Source organism: Zosterops lateralis (assembly GCF_965231275.1).
Source record: "Zosterops lateralis genome assembly, chromosome: 1".
Taxonomy (NCBI): Eukaryota; Metazoa; Chordata; class Aves; order Passeriformes; family Zosteropidae; genus Zosterops; species Zosterops lateralis.
In genome coordinates this window covers 150,897,937-150,919,568 of record NC_139762.1, presented here as the reverse complement: position 1 = coordinate 150,919,568, position 21,632 = coordinate 150,897,937, and the positions used below count along the sequence as shown (strand labels likewise).

General features: G+C 46.9%; 1 protein-coding gene across 5 annotated transcripts in view; it reads right to left on the bottom strand.

Annotated features, from left to right (window-relative positions):
- The window catches only part of ZC3H3 (zinc finger CCCH-type containing 3), a 128,206-nt gene that overhangs the window by 74,161 nt on the left and 32,413 nt on the right, over window positions 1-21,632 (bottom strand). For all 5 annotated transcript variants that reach the window (XM_083869789.1, XM_083869792.1, XM_083869793.1 and 2 more), the window contains one exon: window positions 3,841-3,991. In XM_083869789.1, the coding sequence (XP_083725915.1) occupies window positions 3,841-3,991 (151 nt within the window). The remainder of the gene's footprint in view (window positions 1-3,840; window positions 3,992-21,632) is intronic.

The window sequence follows — 21,632 nt, the reverse complement described above, 5'->3', positions numbered from 1 at the left end:
ATTTATAGAATCCTAGAATATTCTGAGTTGGAAAGGACATGCAAGGACCAACTCCTGGTCCTGCACAGGACACCTCAAAAATCCCACCCTGTCCCTGAGAGTGCTGTCCAAATGCTCCTTGAGCTCTGGAAGCTTTGGGACCATGATGACTTCCCTGGGGATCCAGCTTCTCTGGGAAACCTGGTCAAGGGCCTCACCACTCTCACAGGAAAGAACTTCTTCCTGCTATCCAATCTAAGGCTACTTATTTTCAGTGGGAAGCCATTCCTCCCTGTCCTTGCAAAAATTCCCTCTCCATCTTTCCTGTCAGCCCCTTCAGGCACTGGAAGGCTGCAATGAGGTCACCCTGAAGCTTCTCTTCTCCAGGCTGAACAATCCAAATTCTTTAAGCTTTTCCTTGGAGGAAGGGTGCTCCATCCCTCTGATCATCAACCCCAGAAGGCTTCTGCTGCCTGTGCAAGGTCTATGACATGTGGACATCCCATTTTTTTTGGTGGCTACATCCATGTGGACCATGGAAAGAGGTTGGAAACAGGAGAAGCATCAATGCCAAATCTCAGCACGACACTTCATCCATCCCAGCTCCTCCATGGCAAATCCCTCATCCCTTTCCCAGCAGAGGGAGGCTGTGAGGGGAAAGGACATCTCCCTCCAGGATTTTTAACAGATGAGCAACCTCAATGTCACCAGGAGCAACTAAAATTTAAGGCCAGCAAATCACAGTCCTTGTGAGCTGCGCTCCCAGCAAAGCTATGGCAGATAAGGGGAAGGAGTGAAAAGGAGAATCAATAAATCTTAACCTCATTCACAATGATCTGGAGCTCTTATTAAGTAAATTAATTTAAGTTAATTTAACTCGATCATGACTCCCGATCACAGTGATTTAGTGAAGGGGAAATTGCATTAGGAAAGGCCACACTCACCAGATAGAAGAACGGAAGAAAATTAGATCCACTTAGCAATGTGAATTAATATGGAAATAGCAGGTGTAAATTTCACCTTATCAAGAGAGTGAAAATTATCTTCATAAATTTGGAGAAATAGGTCCCGAGTTGCTTATAAATCTATTTAAAACAAAAATATTACAAAAAGTGGAGTAAAATTAATTTAAAATATACTCCCACCTATTGCCTTGAAGAAAAGTCAACAGCACAGCCGAGTTTAATGCAACCCAGCAAGAAGGGGAGGATGGAATTCATTCCCGTGGGACTGACATCAGGTACCTCCAGCAACTCTCCCTGTCACTCATTTCCCAAAGCCACATCCCTCTTCAACTTAGTCTGGTGATTTGGGGATTTATCAGCAAAAAAGGTGACATCCTGGATGTCCCAGCAAAGTAAAACCTTGGCTACATTACTTCCAAATATCCAAAAACCTGGATGTAGACTTCATGGAAGAAATCACTCCTTAGTGCCAGGTCAGAAGACATTTGGGAGTAGCACTGGAGGGCAGCACCACCAGTTGACATCCCACTGCTGGCTTAAGGGGAAGAGGATATTTAAAACATCAAATTGTTATAAAAACATTAAAATATTAAAATGAAAAATAGGAATATTTTAAAAAATTGACTGCTCAGTATGAAAAATAAAACTGAGGTGACTAAAGGGGTGTCCCACCATCACTAGAGCTTCTCCTTGTTCTAGGAAGAGAAAAATAATCAGGAAAAAAACAGATCCTGGCATGTTGCTTGCGATAGATCCAAGATGATGATAGGAACGATGGAGCAAAAAATCCAGTTAAAACTCCAGGAGAAGCATTTGCCATGTGCTTCCACCAGACAGGCCAGATGATTGATCACCCCCAATGAAGGTAATTGGGAAACGGAGATTTATGGCTTCTTTAAAACATAATTGTTTTAATTTGCTGATGGCATTTTATCAAGATTTGTCTGAAGCAGCTGTAAGATCTAAACTACACCAATTTAATGAAGTCAGAGATTAATAAAGAGAAAATGATCCTACAAGTGGGAGCCCTGGGCCAATTGCAGCAGAACAAGGTCGTTCCTTGGGAAAACACCACCGGGTTGAGCAAGAGCCACGACATATCCCAGACATTCCTGCTCTGAATTCCATGCTTGAAGATTTCCCCTTCCTTGAGTCTCACCATGGATCCTCCATCCATCAAGTAACTCCAAGGAGTAACAAGGTGTGAGGGAAGAAGCTGAGCCAAACAGTTGGAGGATGAGTTCTTTTCTATTAATTAAGGCTGAAAGTCACAGAATCATTTGAGTTGTGAGGGACCTTCAAGACCACCTTGTTTCAACCTCCTGCCATGGGCAGAGACACTTTCCACTATTCCAGGTTGCTCCAAGCCCCATCCAACCTGGCCTTGGACACTTCCACAGTGGTGAGGCCCTGGAACAGGTTTACCAGAGAAGCTGTGGCTGCCCCTGGATTCCTGGAAGTGTTCAAGGCCAGGTTGGAGCAACCTAGGGTAGTGGAAGATGTTCCTGCCCGTGGCAGGAGCTTGGATCTCAAGGATCTTAAAGGTCTCTTCCTACCCAAACACCCTGTGATTCCATGAAATTGCAGGATGATGGAGCAGACAAAAAATTACATGGTTTGTTTCTGGAAAGGGAAATGCAGGAATTTGCTCCTAAGGATTTGCAAATGAAGGTGGTACCTCCGAGTGGAACAGTAATTGCAGGAGAAAACCCAGAACAAAAGGAGACCTGTGGATCTCAGGGATGATGCCCACGTGAGGAAATATCACAGGCAAAAGTAGAATGTGAAGAAAAAGGAGGAAGTGGTGCAGGTAAGGTTGCCCATGAGTCCAAAAGGATCCCAGTTTTCATACTGAAAGAAGCACTTTGAGACCAGTACCGTACAGCAGGAGAGGAGTTTCTCAATAAAGAGCCTGGAAAACAGAGGAAATAACTGACCCAACCTTTTTTTTCGAACCTCTCTGTTTATCCCCTATTTTGCTTAATCACCCTGAACTCTTCCAAAGCCATCTCTCCCTTCAGATACTGATTTGGGAATCCCAAAATTCACTTTTAAAGGGAAATATCAGACAAAGTCAGGCTTTGAAAACAATCACCACCATTTTTGTCTCTCCACAGCTCTCCACACCATAAGAGCCAGCAATCCCCAGAGCATTGCTGGGGAATGACTTTTGGAGGAAACCACCCAGAGCAGGGAGAACAAAGCCAGAGAAGACCAGAGCAGACTCTCTTTGCCCAAAACACTGTCCATGACACATGGCATTTCAGTGGGAGGACAAATTATTCCTCATCTAAAAATAGCCAAAACCTGTATTTTCACCAAACCCATCACTTCTAATCACCCCTTACTTTAAAGAATCAATTATTTTCATGACCTTCCTGATTCCAAACAAGCTCCGGGTCTTGAATTGGCCTCTGAGATGCTCCCTGGAAATATTTACACCTCTATGGATTTAGGAATATTCCAACTCAGGGTACAGCACCTTCAGTGCTTCCTTTCTCTAGGCGGTGACAAAACATTTTCTGATGTACCCATCCAGATAATTGGGAATACACGAGTCTGGAAGAGCATCTACATCCGGGTGTAAACTCAGAGCTCCCCTTCACCACCAACACCCACACATTTATTCATTCTCTTTTCAGCTTATTTAACTGCTCCATGGAAACAATTAATTCCAAGAGGGAATAAATAGGAAGCCAAAGGCATAAGCTGTTGGCACCAGCTTGGGATAACACAATTCCTAATATGATTTTACACTTTAAGTCAATAAACTCAGCATACACCAAACAAAGAGAAATTAAACAGTGAAGACGAAACAGAAAAACACAGAGCCAACGTGGGAGTTCCCGTGGCTCCCACATCCCAACCAGCTGCATCCCAGGGATGGAACAATTACCTGGATGCCACAGGGCGCCTGGTCTTCCAGGTGGGAACGGGGCTGGTGAAGGATGATAAGGCTGGAGACACCACATTCTTCTTCACGATCCTGTAACGTGTCTTTATCACCTTGTTGGCTGGGGGGCTCCTTACAAAGTGGAAGTTGGAACCTAGGAGAAAAAACATGGAAAAACAGGCTTGAAATTCAGGTGTGGATGGGCACAGTAGGGATCTCACGGACATTCTCACAGAATCATGGAATTTTTAAGGTTGGAAAAGACCTTTATGATGATCAAGTTCAATGGCCATTGGTCCCACATCCAACTTAAGCCCTCCATCCAACATTTGTTTTAGCACCTGAAAAAAGGGATGAAGTTTCAGGAATATGGTTGACAGTAACAGAAAGGTCTGGAAGGGCTTGGGACTGGCTTCACCAGCCCATTAGCAAAACTCTACCACAGGAATCACGGATTCACCAACAACACCTTGATCCAAACGTCCACACTGGAAATAAATGTATGCCTTTAATCCTTGGCATTTTCATCATATAACACATCCCCAGAAGTGTGGACATCCAGGCTGGACAGGGCTTGGAGCAACCTGGGATAATGGAAGGTCCCTTCCATGGATAGGGAACTGGATCAGCATTAAGCTCCCTTCCAGCCCTACCCATTCCCAGATTCTCTATGTTGCATCCCGGGTTACTCCGCAGAATGTTTTGTGCAATTAACAGTTCTATGTTTGACTGTGGTTTTCCTCCACCAGCCTTTTTTTTTTCCCCCAAGCTTTCAGGAATACACCTAATTGCCCGACTTTTATAACATACAGCTGTAACTGCCCAGATAATTAAAGCTGACACTCCATGCTGAGCCTCGGTCTCCAGGTTTTATAACTGATTTAAAGGGCCGGCTGTTTTTCTTGGAGATTCTCTCATTAAAATTATGAAGAGGCTGGGAGGGGAAAAGTGGGATCGTTATTTTCACTGAAAACGTTAGACCCATTCTCATGTTTGCCTCTGTGAGAGAAGGGAGAAAAAGGTGGATTCCAAGGTAAACTAGGAAAAGCAGGAAAATATATTTAAGAGCTGATACCATGCCCTAGAAAGGAGGGAACAGCTCTCCCATTTCCCTGCAACAGTGGCAACATCAATCCACAGCTTTACAGTTTCATACAGGGAATATTTTCCTTCTTGAGCATTCCCAACAAGCTGATGACTTGTGTTGGCTTTGGGAGGGCTCAGGCAACACAAATTTCCATTCCTAAATTCAGCAAAAAAGCCATAACCCCTGATGACGGGAAACAGCAAAAACCAGGCTTGCCACAACAGAAAAATCACTGGAATTTTTTGTGATAAAGATGACAATCACAACATTCTGCAATCTGAACCAATGGGATAAATCATGGAACTAAAGGATCTTCTAAGTTCTCTTCCAGTAGAAACCACTTGATGATTCAATGACTGGAGGAACTGCAGCCACTTTAGAGGTGAGGCACTTCAGAGGTCACTTTAGAGGTGAGGCAAGAAGGGAAAGAGGAAAGAACATGGAAAGCAAATGGGATTTCATTGCTCTTTCCCTATCCCAGGATTTTTTTGTAGCAGATCAAATTCTTCAGGGCAGTGACCAAACCTCTGCGTGGGCTTTTAAAGCCTTTGCAAGGCTGAAGCTCTAATTACAATTAATATTGCTCCCAAGTACTGGCAAACTTAAGAGCTTTTTTCCTTCAGGGAACTGCATTTAGGACAGGAAAATGGAGATAACAAAAGGACAGAGGTGCCACAATGAAATCCCAGCTGTGGTGATGGTGGGACTGTCCTGAAATCATTGATTCATGAAACGGTTGGGTTGGAAGGGAGCTTGAAGACCATCCAGTTCCACCTCCTACCATGGGCAGGGACAGCTTCTGCCATCCCAGGTTGCTCCAAGCCTTGTCCAAGCTGGCCTTGGACACTTGCAGGGATGGAGCAGCCACAGCTTCTCTGGGCAACATCTGCCAGGGCGTCACCATCCTTGCAGGGAAGAATTTCTCCCTAAGATTCCACTTAAATCTGCTTTCTGTCACTTTTGTCACTCAGAACACATGAACACACCCAACCTCTCACGGATACAGCACCAACCATGTACCCAAAGCACTTCTATCCCACCAGGAAAGGGATGAGAGCCACAATCCCACATCTTCCCCAGCCAGCAACTGAACAAGTTGCCCCTTTCCCTCCTCCACTCCAACCTCATGGAATAACTAAGCTGGGAATTTGCTGAATACATAATTAACATTTTTTTGCCCCATGCAAGCTCGAGCTGCCACCAATCAACCCAGAATTGCATCAAACTCCTGCCTGACAAGAAAGAGAGCTCCCAAATTATTGCAGGCATCCCCCTCCTCCTCCTCCTCCCCCAAAACAGGCTGGCACCTGGTAAACTCTATTCCCAGAGGTAATTGGATGGTGTATTCATTCCGAAGCTGCTCCTTGGAAAGTGCCTGATGCGCGACTCCGGCATTAACTACCTCCTCAAAGAGCCTCTACGAAGAGCTCCGTTTTCTATTATTACTTGCTAGCTGAGGGGTTTTGTGTAGATAATCATGTTATTTAGACAGGATGTTGGTTTAATTCCCTTCATTACAGGCTCCCAGGGTTGTAATTTTTTCCTCTCTGCGTGATGTATTCCCCGTGGCACATTTCACTCAAATCAAACACTTCACGCTTTTATTACAAACAATACCCCAGCGTCCCCCGTTATCAGCCCGGCGCACACATCCCCACTCCTCACCACGATCCAGAGGTCACTTCTAATGACTAATCGATCTCATTAGCTTTCCTAATTAAAAACTTTACTACCGCCATGGAAGACAAACTACAAAAAAACTGCTTGCATCATATTCGAATGGGATATGAGCATCATTTATCAGCCGGGGCCGCACGCTGCTGAGCTCGGGGCTTTCTGCGGAGCCGCGAATCCTGCGGGCACCGCTCACGCCTCCCGTTCCCAGGGAAAAAAAAAAAAAAATAATAATCCTGGTGTAAACTGTAAATGTACAATTATTAAGGTTGGAAAAGACCTCTAAGGTCATCAACGCAGTGCTGCCAAGGCCACCACTAAACCATGTCCCCACGTGTCACATCCATGAGGCTTTTAAACCCCTCAAGGGATGGCGATTCCACCACTTCCCTGGGCAGCCCAAGCATCCCTTCAGTGAGGAAATCTTTCCTAATATCCAAACAAAACTTCCTCTGGTACAACTTAAGGCTGTTTCCTCTTGTCCAATGCTGACCTTGAGATGGGGAATTTGTTGCCAAAATCTCTTACCAGGTTGCCTCAAGCAGGCAGGATCCAGGAGCACATGCATCCCTTAGGAAAGGGGTTGAATGCAAAGGTCCTTAATTCTTCTCTTATTTTCGTGAGAGAAGTACCAGGAATTGGGCCCCTGGGGAAGTTGAGGCAGGGAGGGCATAAAAAGAGTTTGCTCCTGGAATATTTCACATGAAGAAGGGTCTGAAGGAGCCTTCTTTTAAAGGAGGCTTAAAAGAAAGATGGGAAACTACTTTGAACAACCTGGATTGACAGGACAAGGGGGAATTGCTTCCTACTGGCAGAAGGCAGGGTTGGAAGGAATATTGGGAAAGAATTCTTCCATGTGAGGGTGGGGAGGTCCTGGCACAGGTTGCCCAGAGAAGTTGTGGCTGCCCCATCCATGGACTGGATGGGGCTTGGAGCAACTTGGTCTAGTGAAAGATGTCTCTAAAAGCTGTGTTGATGTGACACTTGGGAACAAGAGTTTAGTGGGGGCCTTGGAAGTGCTGAGTTAATATTTGGACTTGATGTCTCAGAGATCTTGTCCAACCTTAATGATTATTCCATGATTCTGTGATTCCAAATCCATGAGGCAAGAGGAAGATGATGTTGCTCAGGACAGATTAGAGAAATCACAATATTGGCGGAGTAAATCCTGTTCAGATACTGATGGGAAAAAGGAAGTCAAATAAGCAAGGGGAACTTCAGGAGGGCAGATTCCCAAATCCAAGAAATTATTGCTGCTTTCAGAAAAGGATATGGGATAGAAAAGCTTTGTGTATGGGCACAGGAATGGGGGAAAATAACTAAATTTAGTCATGATCTGGGTGCCTTAAGGTCTCCCATTGTCAATCCTTAGCCACCACAACCCTTCCCGTGTGTCTCCATTGGGGCTCAGTGCTGAGCTGTGCCATTAGTCCCGATCAGAGGCAAGACGGGAAGCAGTGAGTGACAAGTACACTGACCTTCCAACACTTGGAAGTGAGATGGGAGCAGGGATGAATGCAAACTGGGTAGCAGAAGCTGAACCTTGGATACACTGCCAGGATTGTCCCCAGCAACAGGCAAAACCTCAGAGATTAAAAGGATGCAGCAGGACTACCCCAAGGAAAGAAGCAAAGCAAGAGACCAAAAATCTCTGATAAAACCAAATTGCTCTTTCCAAATAGGCATGAGAGGAAAGAAAGAAAAGGGTTAAGGACTATTATGACACATGTGAAGGATCCACCAGCATGTCCCAGCTCCTGACAGGGAGTAAAAAACTCACACTTGGAACCCAAAGCAGCTCCAAAAAGAGCTGAAAATCTCTGCCAAATCATTTTCTGGAAGCAAGCCCTTCCCAACATGAAGATGAATCCCTCGCCATAGGATTTGCTCCAGGTCTGGAAGGGAAGATTCAGCAAAATCCACCATTATCTTCAAATCCCAGAATGAAGAGGACACTCAACCAAAGACATCCCAGGCTGCAGCAAGACCATCACACACATCCAGTGATCCCCTGGGATGGTATGGGATTAAACCTCCCTCTTTTCCATCCTCCCTCTTTTCCAGGAAAAAGGCATCCCTGACTCAAAACAATTTGCTGCTGGCTTCCATTATGTGGAGTTTGGGATGACCAAAGTCAAGTCATGGAATGAGGCTCCCACATCCGGTCCTTGTAAAATTCCTGCAAGACAATTTCCTAATGGATCTGATCCTTCTGCACTGTCTCCCACCTAGCGGATGAAGGCAAGGTGGAGGAGGAGCTTTTCAGGATTTAGTAGGAAGGTCCAAGGACAAACCCAGGGGCAGCAGAGGAGTTTGCAGTCAGGACCAACCTTGACAGCAGAAGCACCACGGGAAGTTCTGATGGCCAGGATGGATTAGTCTGCTGCAACAGCAGACTACAGGGATTGGGAATGCCAATCACTGCCCTTCACATCAACCAAGAGCCAGGTTCCCTCAAGCCCTGTCCAACTTGGCCTTGGACACTTCCAGGGAGGGGACAGCCACAGCTACTCTGGGAATTCAATTCCAGGGCCTCCCCACCCTCCTAGGGAAGGATTTCTTCCCAATATCTCATCTAACCCGGCCCTCTGGCACTGGGAAGCCATTCCCCCTTGTCCTGTCACTCCATTCACTTTTTCAAAGTCCCTCTCTGGCTCTCTTGGAGCCCCTTCAGACACTGAAAGGGGCTCAAAGGTCTCCCTGAATCCTTTTCTTCTCTAGTCTCAGACTTCAGCTCATCACTGGGTGCATAGGTGGAAAAACACCCAAACCTGCTGGGGATTATCCCCAACACCACCTGCTTCCCTGGATGAGAAAAACTGTAGATGGGAAGGCAAGAGCAATGGAGGGAAAAACCGAGAAAGATGGAGAGAAGTTGGGCTAAAACAAGAATCATGGAATGATTTGGGTTGGAAACGACCTTTAACACCATCAAGTTCCAACCCTCTGCCATGGGCAGGTTCATCTTCCACTAGACCAGGTTGCTCCAAGCATTTCAAAATTAACTTCAACAGGGATAAATCCATGGGAAATCTGAATAAAGTTCCACCACCACAGCTCCTCCACTCAAAAGTAAATGGTTCTGGTACTTCCTGTCCCACCACACCTGTATGGCATCACCCCTGAGCCTGGCGGCCAATGTGGCCAAGTCCCTGGAGTTAACAAAAGCTTTGGGATTACTGTAATGCTGTTAGGAATTCAGTGTGAAAGCAGACACCAGTATTAGGGATGATTATCCTGGACCAGGTTCAATATGTTCCCACAGAATGGCACAGCAAGAGGTTAATTATGTTGTGACTGGAATCAGCTTCCAAAAGGACCATCCTTGGGTTTAAGAGGAGAATTTAATTTTCACACTCATTCAGTTTCGAGCTCTTTCAAGAGCAACGGCTCTTTATGCCAGCGTGTAAACGATGCTTTATGATCATGAACTGCTGCTTAATAGGAAATAAATCCAATCGATCCAAAGTGCTTTACCTGGGACCCAGAGCACAGCAGCTGCTCTGGTTGTCACATTTTGAGAGGATGGGAGAAGGGCAGGATTTGGAGCTGAAACATTTTAGAGGGCTCCAAACCTGTTGGAAAATTTGCTTAGCATGGCAGCTGCTTTCAGCTGGGAACATCTGAGAAATTAATACCAAATTTGCTTGGCTAATTCTGTTATGTCAATCTGGCCACAGGAAAAGAGGAAGTTCATGGAATCCACCAGGAGCAAGGCTGCATTGGGCACTGACACTTGGAGGTGAACTGTAAGGAAACACCCATTTTAGCAGGAAAAGTATTAAATTAATGGATTTGTTTGGCTTGGAAGGGACCTTAAAGATCACCTTATTCCAAAACCCTTGCCATCAGCAGGAATATCTTCCACTAGACCAGGTTGCTCCAAGCCCTGTCCAGTCTGGCCTTAGACACTTCCAGGGATAAGGATTCACAACCTCTCTGGGCAAATCTACATATCCTGCTCAAATAAATTCTGTGGATCAGGGTCTGCATCTGAAATTCCTGTGTTTAGGTGAAAAATACAGAACTTTGTTTCCAGGAAATACAGACTGGGAAAACATTACTCAGTTTGAAGAGAAAAATTCCAGCAGCAGGAAAGGGAGGGATTTCCACCCCTCTGCTCCACTCAGGTGAGACTCCCATCTGGAGTTCTACATCCAGCTCTGGGGTGTAAGAGCAGACAGATGTGGAGCTGCTGGAGCATGTCCAGGGGAGGCCATGGAGATGCTCCAAGGGCTGGAGCCCCTCTTCTCTGGAGACAGCTGGGAGAGCTGGAAATGTCCAGCCTGGAGAAGGGAAGGTTCCAGGGAGACCTTATTAGAGCCTTTCAAAAATCCAAAGGTTTAGGAAAGCCCCACCATGCGTGGAGATGTCATGGGGGAACAAAGTGATCCCTGAGCTGTTGAGAAGAAAGAAGGGGAGCGAGGAGAAGAGCATCTGGAAAAGCTGGGGATGGCACAGCCAGGAGAAATCCGACAGCAAGGAAACACTGGCAGCGCGCGTGACAACAGAGAAGCAGGAGGAAGAAAGAAAAGCAGCAGACGCGAAAGTCACAGAGCTTCAAGGAACTCCCTGGAAAAATTCTGTTGCAAAAGACACTCAGGATCAGCCTCCCAAAAGACTGAGGACCTGTACTCCTTTTCCAGCCCACTGGTGCAATCCCAACTTCCATCTGCAGCTGGGATGCTGCACAGGATTTTAGTGGATCTGGTTTAGTGGATGAGGTGTCTTTGGGGTTTAGGTGTTCCCAGGATGCCACAGCATCCAGCATGGAATCATGGAATGGTTTAGGTTGGAAAAGAGCACTAAGTCCATTGAGTCTAACTGTTCCCTCAGCACTGCCAAGGCCCCACTAAACCATGTCCCCAAGTGCCATTTTTTGAACGCATTTTGTGAACCTTTCTAGGGATCATAATTCCACCACTGACAAGGGAGCCTATTCTCATGCCCTTTCCATGAAGAAATTTTTTCTCTAATATCCAGTTTAAACCTCTCTTGGCACAACTTGAGGTCATTTCCTCTTCTCCTTTCCCTTGAGCCTGACACCCCTCTGGCTGCACCCTCCTGTCAGGGAGTTGTGCAGAGCCAGAAGGTCCCCCCTGAGCCTTCTTGTCTCCAAGCTGAACCCCTCCAGCACCCTTAGCCACTTCTGGTGCTCCAGACCCATCCCATCCTTTGTGGAATACCATCCCTAGAAGTGTTCAAGAATGTGTGGATGTGACATTTGGGGACATGGATCAGTGGTAGCCTTGGCAGTGCTAGGGGAATGGCTGAGATTCAATGATCTCAGAGGTGTTTCCCAATTGAAGCCATCCTACAAAAACTACACAAAAACAAGAGGTCTTGGTCACTTCAGTCCTACCAGCCCCCAGAGCCAGGTGATTTGGGAAGCCATAGAAAATAATGGGAAAAACTGTGCCTTTGGCTCAGCCCTACAATTCCAATACCAATATTCCAACTGCAAAAGAAACATTGACCTTGGTTTATTCCCTCCAATCCCAAAATACGGAGAGAGGCAGAGACAGACGGGTCCAAGAAGGTCTTAGTGGGGACAGAAGGACACATCACCAAACTCCTAGTAACTCCAGTAACTCTACCAGCTCTGTCACATCCTCATCCCCACTGCCAAAAAAGCCCCAGGATGGCCCTTCCAAATGTCACAGGAGTGGAAGAGCCTTCCAAGGATGAGGAGACCTCACGTTATCCACCAGGATTGGCAAGAGGAGGTCACACTGAAACCTCTGAACACCATTTTCCCAGCTCAATCCCATGTTAAAGAGCCTGAATGGGTCTCCGGAGTATCGGCCCTTGTTCAAACACAACCCTTATTATTATAACAAAAGAGGGTGGTGGGTTTTCCTTCCCCCCTTCCCTTGGTGAATGATTATTAATGTGTTTCCAGGAGCTGGATCCATTCCTCTAAATGAGAGCACGATGGCAGGAGGAAAGCTGATAAATGCCCTCCTCCCCCCGGCCTCGCGGCGGGAGCTGCCAGGGGTGCTCATTCTAACAAGCTGCAGATGGAAGACAACTGGAATAACAAAGTATGAATTTTTATGAGTCTAATAAATCACTCCACTTTTCCTGCTCTTGATCGTTTCCAGCACTTCAGACACCAGAAAAACCCCGGCTATAATCAAATGGGTTCAGGGATCTCGTGTTCATGCCTCGCCGTGGCACGGGGAAAGGTAACTCTGCCTCGGGGAAACGACAGGAGCGGGAGCGCTCAGCAGGCTGGAATTCCATTTGCATTCGTGCTTTAGGATTGAGGGGTTTTTTTGTTGGTTTTTTTTTTTTTTTAATTTAAATTTAACAAGGAAAAATTTGAATCTCTTAGGTATTCCCCACCCTCAAAGCCAGTTATCCAGCTGAAGGCCACCCAGCTTTTAGCTTTCCTAAGTATCCACTTTAAAAGAACGTGACCTGACTCTGGGATTCAGCAGAGGAACTTGGATAAACTCAGGGAGATGGGAGGAAAACTTTGAAGGTAGAAGGTTCATTAAGATCCCTTTAATTCTCCTTTCTAAACTTTGATATAAAGCAGGCGATGGACAAGCTCAAAATCCATCCCAATGAGAAACAAAGGGATTCAACTAGAAGTTGTAACCACTGATTAGGTGCACACAGGTTTGCCGAGGGAACTATCTGCCTAAAAGCCAGAAATGCATCACATCCATGGAAAGAGAGAATCAGAACATTGTTTTCCTTACCAAAAAAACACTCTTGAAACCTCCCAGACAGAGGAGAACGGAGAGAATGGAGCTGAAGTCAGATACCCCACAATGATTCCCACACCAGGGAAGATGGGGTTGGAATGAGATGACCTTTAAGGTCTCTTCCAAATCAAACCATTCCATGATTTATGTGATTAAGCAAAGGAACCATTGCTTCACATCAGTCTACAGTCCCTCAAGACCAAGCACAGCTCCAGGATCTTTGAAATCTGGAAAAAAAACATTCCTTATAATCACAGAATCATTAAGGTTGGAAAAGACCTCCAAGATCATCAAGTCCAATTTGTGATCAATTCCCACCTTTGTCAACCAGCCTAGAGCCCTGAGTGCCACATCCCAGTTATTCCTCAAACATCTCTAGCAATGGGGACTTCACCACCTCCCTGGCAAGCCCCTTCCAAGGCTTAACAACCCCTTCCATGAAGAAATTTTTCCTGAAACAGAACTAATGTTGCAGCACTCCCAGTTGCCCAGCACCTGTGTTGACAGTGAGTCCCCATCCCAGTATCCCAACGCCTCACCTCCCTGAAGGAAGGACGCCAAGTTAATAGGGAAACCTGTTGTTTCCACCACCCTGCCCTAGTCTTTAATCCATCCAATATGTTCTTTTCCCCTGCTTTTCATTTGCTTTTCCAGCACTGCACTGCATCAGGGAGGGAATTCATCTTTGACAAACATTTACCGATTATCAAATCACAACTGCAGCCGCCGACAGGGGCAATAAGTCACTTTAAGCAGCCGCCCGTATTCCAGGCTCAGGAGTTTGGGCAGCTCCTCGATGACAAATCACTCCTGTCAAAGCCGCGTGTTCCCGGCCGCTCCGGAGCCGTGTTCCCTGTTGTTCCACGCTACCTGGTGTTTAATGACAACACTGTCAGACTAAGACGAAGCCGCTGCACCACCGACTGCCAAAGCCCCATTAGAGGGAAGATTGAGACCCTACTCTTCCCAAACTCACTCAAGCAACACAACCCACGAGTTTTTATAATTACGGCGCGAGAGCCATCGATCCCACGCTGACATCCAACCTATCCCTATGAAATGGGAGTAGTTTGCTGGCTGACAGTTGCTATAGATTATTGTGGGTGGGTTGGTTGTTCTTTTTACCCCCTTTTTATCCATCGTTTGACAAAGCTCAGGATGGATAGGAAGTAAGAAGAGGAAAACGTGTGCGGTCTTTTCAGCGCTGTTTCTATCCCAGCTCTTTCCCTTCAAAGAGACTTCAGAGAATCCCAGAATGGTTTGGATGGGAAGAAACCTTGAAGATCATCCTGTTCTGAAGCCCTGACATGGGCAGGGACATCTTCCACTATCCCACATTGCTCCAAGCCCCGTCCAACCTGGCCTTGAACACTTTCAGGGATGGCGCAGCCAAAACTTCTCTGGACAATCTGTGCCAGGGCCTCACCACCCTCATGAGGAAGAACTTCTTTCTTATTTCTGCTCTAAATCTTCCCTCTTTCAGTTAAAACTTTCTCCCCTGAGGAGGAAGAATGTTGCTGTTGCTTTAAAGAAATGTGTTCATCTGCTCGAAGCTGTTACAAGATCCGTTAAGTTCCTATAAATAAGGAATTTCACAGCCTAAGCTGTGCATGAGCATCGAGGCATGTGGTTGATTTCCTTGGATTGCCCATTTGGGTGATCCAGCTGGATGGGTTTGGCACTCATCCCCTTCTCCTACCTCCCCAAAGACCACGGCTTCATCTGTGCAGGAGGAGAAAGAATCCAACGGCATTCCATGCTCAGCGTGGAATTGGATGGCACCAAGAGGCACTCAAACCCTACTCTCCATCCCATTCCATGGACAGAACTTAAGGAATTGACCACTAGGGCTTAAATAGGACCAGATGACCCAAACCCACCATCCTGCACCAGAGATGGAACTCTCTCATCGGTTTGATCCTAAAAAAACATTCTCTTCAGGGTGGGGTGCAGTGAGAGGGAGCTTAAATCATGGAAACACGATGCCAAGACTTTCTCTTGGATCAAATTCACATGGGGATCAGGGTCACTGAAATTTATGATGTGGAAAACAGGATTACAAGAAGGAAATTCCCACTGGCTACCTGGATGGCTCAGGAGAGCCATTCCTCTTCAGAAAATCCCAAGTAATCACCACAAGACTTTTGAATAATTTTGATTCAAGGTCCTCTCAGGCACATGAAGGAATTCATGGGGTGTCCTGTGGAGGGCCAGGAGTTGGATTGGATGACCTGTGTCATGACCTGCTGCCCTTTCAACTCAGGATATTCCATTATTCCTTTCAGCCATGGTTTTCAAACATAAAGGCACAAAGATGGGCCCACATCACTTTTTTAGGAGAGGGAAAAAAAGAAAGCTTTGACATCGGCAGCTCCTCTGTTCCCAAGGTCAACAACATTGTAATGAGGAAAGCTCAGACCTCCAAGTCACCTGATCCCAACCAACTTTGCTAAATCCAAGGCTGATAATGAAGAAGGGAACGAAACAAAGAAAAAAATCCATTTTTGGTGGAAAGCAAAAACTCTTTTACCCGAAACGTCCATAATCCCATCTCTACCCTGTGACCCAGCACTTTACATTCAGGTTTCTATCCCTGCATCCCTGAGCATCATCCTGGAGCATGTGCTATCCCATGTTGGAGCATCTGGCTCTCCAACAGCACAGCTTAAAGGAAACAGCATCTGGCCAAGGCCAGGATGGATTGGGCTGGAAGCAACCTGGACTTATGGAAGGTGTCCATGTCCATGGCAGAGGTGTGGAATGAGATGATCTTTGAGGTCTCTTTCAACCCAAACCACTTTCCTTCAATCTTTTCCTGTGACTTCAAACCTCCAGGGGCACCTAGATTCTATTCCAACAAAAAATTAATTTTCCAAAGCCTGAGTGATAGGTGAGCAGAGCATTCCTTTTGTCACATCCTCGGGATCACCCTGAGGTATCAGCGTAGAAGATGGAAAGAACAACAAATCTCCCTTTTCCAGCCTCCACATCTGATGAGCTGCTCCAGACGGGGGGGGGGAATATTTGATAAATTTTAATTTCTTTTCCAAAGCTGTCAGAGAATCCTTTTATTGACAGCACTCCAGGGTTTTTCCGTAGTCTCAGAGAAAAAGGCACGTGCTCTTGCTGGTTATTAAACCAAATACAAATTTTGGAGGGAGAAACTACTACAATCCAACTCCTACTCCAAATAATTCCTCCGGGTGTGAGTCCTGCAGAATTCCATACATCTCACACACCACGTGGGAGCCCGGTTCATGTCCCCTGACCCAGGAGGGATGATGGAGGAAAGATAAACCCAGAATCATGGAATTGTTGAGGTTGGAAAATACACCCAAGATCATCAAGTCCAACTATTAACTCAGCATTGCCACATTCACCACTAAACTACGTCCTGAAGTGCTACATCCACGTTGCTTCAATAGTTCCAGGGATGGTGATTCCAGCACCATGTTCCGAGGGCTGGAGCCCCTCTGCTCTGGAGTCTGGCTGGAAGAGCTGGAAACATCTAGCCTGGAGAAGAGAAGGATCTAGGGAGACTTTACAGGCCCTTCCAGCACCTGAAGAGGTTCCAGGAGAGCTGGAAAGGGACTTGGGACTAGGGATGGAGGGACAGGACAAGGAGGAATGGCTTCCCACTGCCAGAGGGCAGGGATAGATGGGCTATTGGGAAGGAATTCTCTATGAGGGTCAGGAGGCCCTGGCATAGGTTTCCCAGAGAAGCTGTGGTTTTCCAGAGAAGCTGCCTTATTCCTGGAAGTGTCCAAGGCCAGGCTGGATGGGGCTTGGGATACGCTGGGATACGCTGGGATAGTGGAACATGTCCCTGTCCATGGCAAGAGATGGAATGAGATGGTCTTGAAAAATCCCTTCCCACCCAAACCATTCCCAGGTTCCATGAAGACACAAGGGCAAGGGCACCAAGACCCTGCCTCAGCACAGCTCCAGTCCCTGGCAACAAGTCACCCAACAAACAACGTCCTAAACCAGGAAACAGCTGGATTTTAAAAAAGACCATGGGTTGAATCACTTTAGATTTCCTGCTGGTTCACAGCTTGATGGCTTCTTGTCCAAAGGTCAGAAATTCCCCCTCCAAAATCCCCTCGGAATAGACTCTCTATAAAAAGAACCAGGACATCGCAGCAAATCCCACGTGCGAACCACAAAGCTGTAATCCCTGGAGCTCCAAGGATTCTGCACATGCCACTGGGAGTGTGAACAGCCAGACTCCCAGCCCGAATCTCAACTGCAGTAATGCCTCCTAAAGTTTTCCCATTGGCTCCCAGAAGATCCATGCACTGGCTGTTTCTCAGGGCCTTAGGATTTAATCCAGTACAGCAAATCCTTCAGGATAAACCTCAGGAGGGTTTATGACCAAGGAATCAAAAATTTCCAGGATGGCTTAGGAGTTCCACAAAACCAGATACAAAGTTTTACAAAGCATCCATATATTTTCTTTTACAATAACCCAAAGCGATCCATGGTCTTGGAGAATTTGTGTCCCATGTGCACGGAAACTTGATCTTATGTAAATGAAGATACATAAATTAAATGACCAAACAAAACCACCAGAAAATTGAAAAGGAGGAATAAAGGAAATTTTGTATCACACAATTTTAGCGTGATGGGGTAGAGAGTTTCCACTGCCATAGGGCAGGGTTAGACGGGATATAGGGAAAGAATTCTTCCCTGTGAGGGTGGTGAGGGGCTGGGATGAATTCCCAGAGAACCTATGGCTGCTCCATCCCTGGAAGTACTGAAGTCCAGGTTGGACTTAGAGCACGGAGCAGGTAGAGAGCCAGAAGGTCTCCCCTGATCCTCCTTTCCTCCAGGCTGAGCCCCTCTGACTCCCTCAGCCGCTCCTGGTGCTCCAGACCCTTCCCAGCTCTGCTCCCTTCTCTGGACAACAACAAACCCATGGTCTTTCCCATGATCTTTGGAACCACCAACATGACAGAGGAAAGCACCTACCCCCCAGGCTGCCCCATTGCCCACAGCAGCACACAGAAAAGGCAGCAGGATTTTAGGGAAAGGCAGCATGGACACCCTATTAACCTTTCTCTCCCAGCGTTCCTGACGTGTCCACACCGAAGCCGGGCTGTCACCACTCACATCCTGCTGTTCAGCCAAACTCAAACCGTCTCCAAGAAAACTGTTTGGAAAACTCTGTTCCCACAACCTCCCCCTTCCCTCAACTCCTCGGAGCGCAGCGGCACAAAACGCCTTTCCTAATGTTTCACACTCCGAGAGCTCCTCCAGCCCGTGCTCGCCGTGTAATCCTCACAAAGTGCTTCCCAAAACAGCTGCAGCTCTCCTTAATTAGTCTCCGCGGGCAACGGGCATTAACGATTCAGTCAGATGAGCGACTATTTCTGTGTAAACCCTGCGTGCTCCCCCTGTAAGCCTCTCCGTGCATCCATCAGGAATGGCTCCGTATAGCAGTTAAGCGCTGACCTTTTGGCCAAACCCTTCTGGAAAAGCCACGCTAGGAGCAGGTGACCACCAGTAGCTCCAAGACGGCGTTCCCATGAGGAAAGCACTGACCAGCTCCAAGATCAGTGGGAATTCAAACCACCTGCAGGTCTTGGGAGAGACACTGTCAAGACAAAGAACCAACTTTCAGCCCCCAGATTTGGGTCTGTCATTCATGGATTTGGGATAAACTCTTAAATTACAGCAAGAGCTCTCTGTGTTTGCTCCAGGGCTCCTTTAACAGGAGCTGCATTCCAAGAAACTCAACATCTTTACTCAGGCAAATGGGGCTCCAGGGTCTGAACAGAAGGGAGCGGGAAGATGTTTATCCCATCAAAGCATTGTCTTGACTCAGCAATTCCAGGGAAGCCTTCAGCAAAAATAACTCCTTGAGCAGGAGCAGGTTCTGCAATAAAACCCAGCCACCGTGTCCACCTAGTGCCTAATCAGGGGCCAGGTTTTAAAAGTAATTATAATAATTAACGGAGGGGAGGGAAAAAAGCTGAGAACTTGGGAATCAGATGGTCATGGCAAAGATGGGCTGGAGGAGAAAATAGCTGAGCAGGTGGTGATTTTACCATGGGTTGTAAGGTGCTCAAGGCAGAAAATGACTGAATCTCATGTTAAAATATTCCTTGGATAGTTGTGCCTGATGGGGAATAGACTTAAGGGTCAAAGAGATTTGTCCACCAGCCAAACACCCTCTGAATTTATAGGATATCCTGAGTTGGATGGGAACCACAATGATTTAACTCCTGGCCCTGCACAGGATATCCCGAAAATCCCACCCTGTGCCAGAGAGCCCTTTCCAACAGTTCTGGCAGCCTTGGGGCCATGACCATTCCCTGGAGATCCTGCCCCAACACCCAACCCCCCCACTGCAGGAAGGACCTTTTCCTCATATCCAACATAAACCTTCCCTGACACATTCCCAGCCATTCCCTCAGATCCTGGCCATGGTCACAGAGAGAAGAGATTGGAGCTGCCACTCCTGAGGAAGCTCCAGATCCCAATGATTTTTCCCTCAGTCTCCTCTTTTCTGGGTTTTCCCCCCTCCAGACCCTTCATCGTGTCCCTTTGGGACAGTTTAGATCCTTTATTCTGGGATTACACATTCCAGCTGCTTTTCTCCAGGAGCTCAACACATGCTGACCCCAGTGTCTGCCCAACTCCTCCTTCCACCAGCTCCAGCCCAAGGAATGAGTCTTCCAGAGGGGGCTAAACATCCTCGAGGATAACAAAAACCAATCAGCTAAGCAAAATCTTCCTCCAAGCTCAGCAGAAACCTCGGGAAGAGGCTTCTCCAGGCTGATTTTCTCCTCTTGATGTACCTGTGTGAGTCCCAGAAGAGGCAGGAAACTCCCCAGACATCCCCTGGCTCTGAGGGGAAGAAATGTGTTTCCTTTAGGGTGGTGGCTCCCAGGAATCCACTGAACCATCCTGTGTCTCCAAGCAATTTGAGGCTGGGGAGAGCCAGAGGAGCAGCACACAGCACATTCCTCCTCTCATCCTTTGTCTCCAGTTTTTTTTCCCTTCCTGCTGGGCACAGACATCACACAGGATTTGCTTTCCACCCCGAGGAACATGGAAAAGGCACCCCTGGAGCAGCACCCTCCATGAGAGCTTCATTTGCAGCAGGAGATTTTCCAGCCCCTCCAGGAGCTCCTCTTAGATCTGAGGGTGACACAAACACTGAGTGCCACCGCAGGGAAGTTCCCAAAGTGGCTCCCAGGTGGGAAAAAAAATATCCACGTCCTGCTCAAAACTCCAGAACTTCTCTGTTACCTTGCTACTTCCCAAAATCCCTCTGGATTCCCTCATGGATAACACCATGCGATACCTCAAATATCACCAAAACCTCTCTTGGAATAAATCCCAAACCTCCCCCTTGATTAAAACAAGTGGACATAAAACAACCCAAACCAACTTGAGACTTTCAAATCATAAACCACCTTTGATTTTTCCTATCCATAAAACCTGGGACAATATGGAAGCCTGGGAGGATGTTTACCCATAAAGTTGGAGTGTAACATCAATATTTATCTGATGGAAGTTTGTAGGGTTGGAAGCTGGGAAGTGATTATTGACACAGGGATCAGGAATTTGCACCAAACTGAATGCAAAGCAACGACAGCATCACTGCCAAAACACACCATGGCCGTGTTAATTCCATAAATGTTCTATTCCCTTCTCCCACAGAAGGGAATCCCAGAAACCTGGTCTAGTGGAAGTTGTCCCTGTCCATGGGAAGGGCTGCAATGAGGTGATCTTTAAGGTGCCTTCCAAAACCATTTCAAACCATTTCGGGATTCGGGGTATTTACAGGATTTGCAGAATGAAAAAGGGAGAATGAGGGTGGATTTGCAAGGAAAATTTCCGTGGAGAACCTCTGGAACACAAATAGGAGCTGGGAGCAGGGCTGGGCTCAGCCTGGAGAAAAGGAGGCTCAGGAGGGCCCCTCTCACTGCACCTCCGTGACAGGAGGATGGAGCCAGGTGGGATCAGGCTCTGCTCCCAGGGAGCAAGGCACAGGATGAGAGGAAACAGCCTCAAGCTGCACTAGGAGAGCTTTAGGTCGGATATTGAGAAAATTTCTTCATGGAATAAGTGGTCAGGTACTGGCACAGCTGCTCAGGGCAGTGGTGGAGTCCCCATCCCTGGAAGAATTTAAAATCCATGTGGATGGGGCACTTGGGGACATAGTCAGAAGTGCTGAGGGAACACTTGGACTCCAAGTGAGGTCTTTTCCAACCTTAATGATTCCATGATTTTATCTCATGGACTTTGCATTTTGCCACCTGTTATTTGTGCCCATCTCCGAACAGATTTGTCCCTGAGGGCTCCAG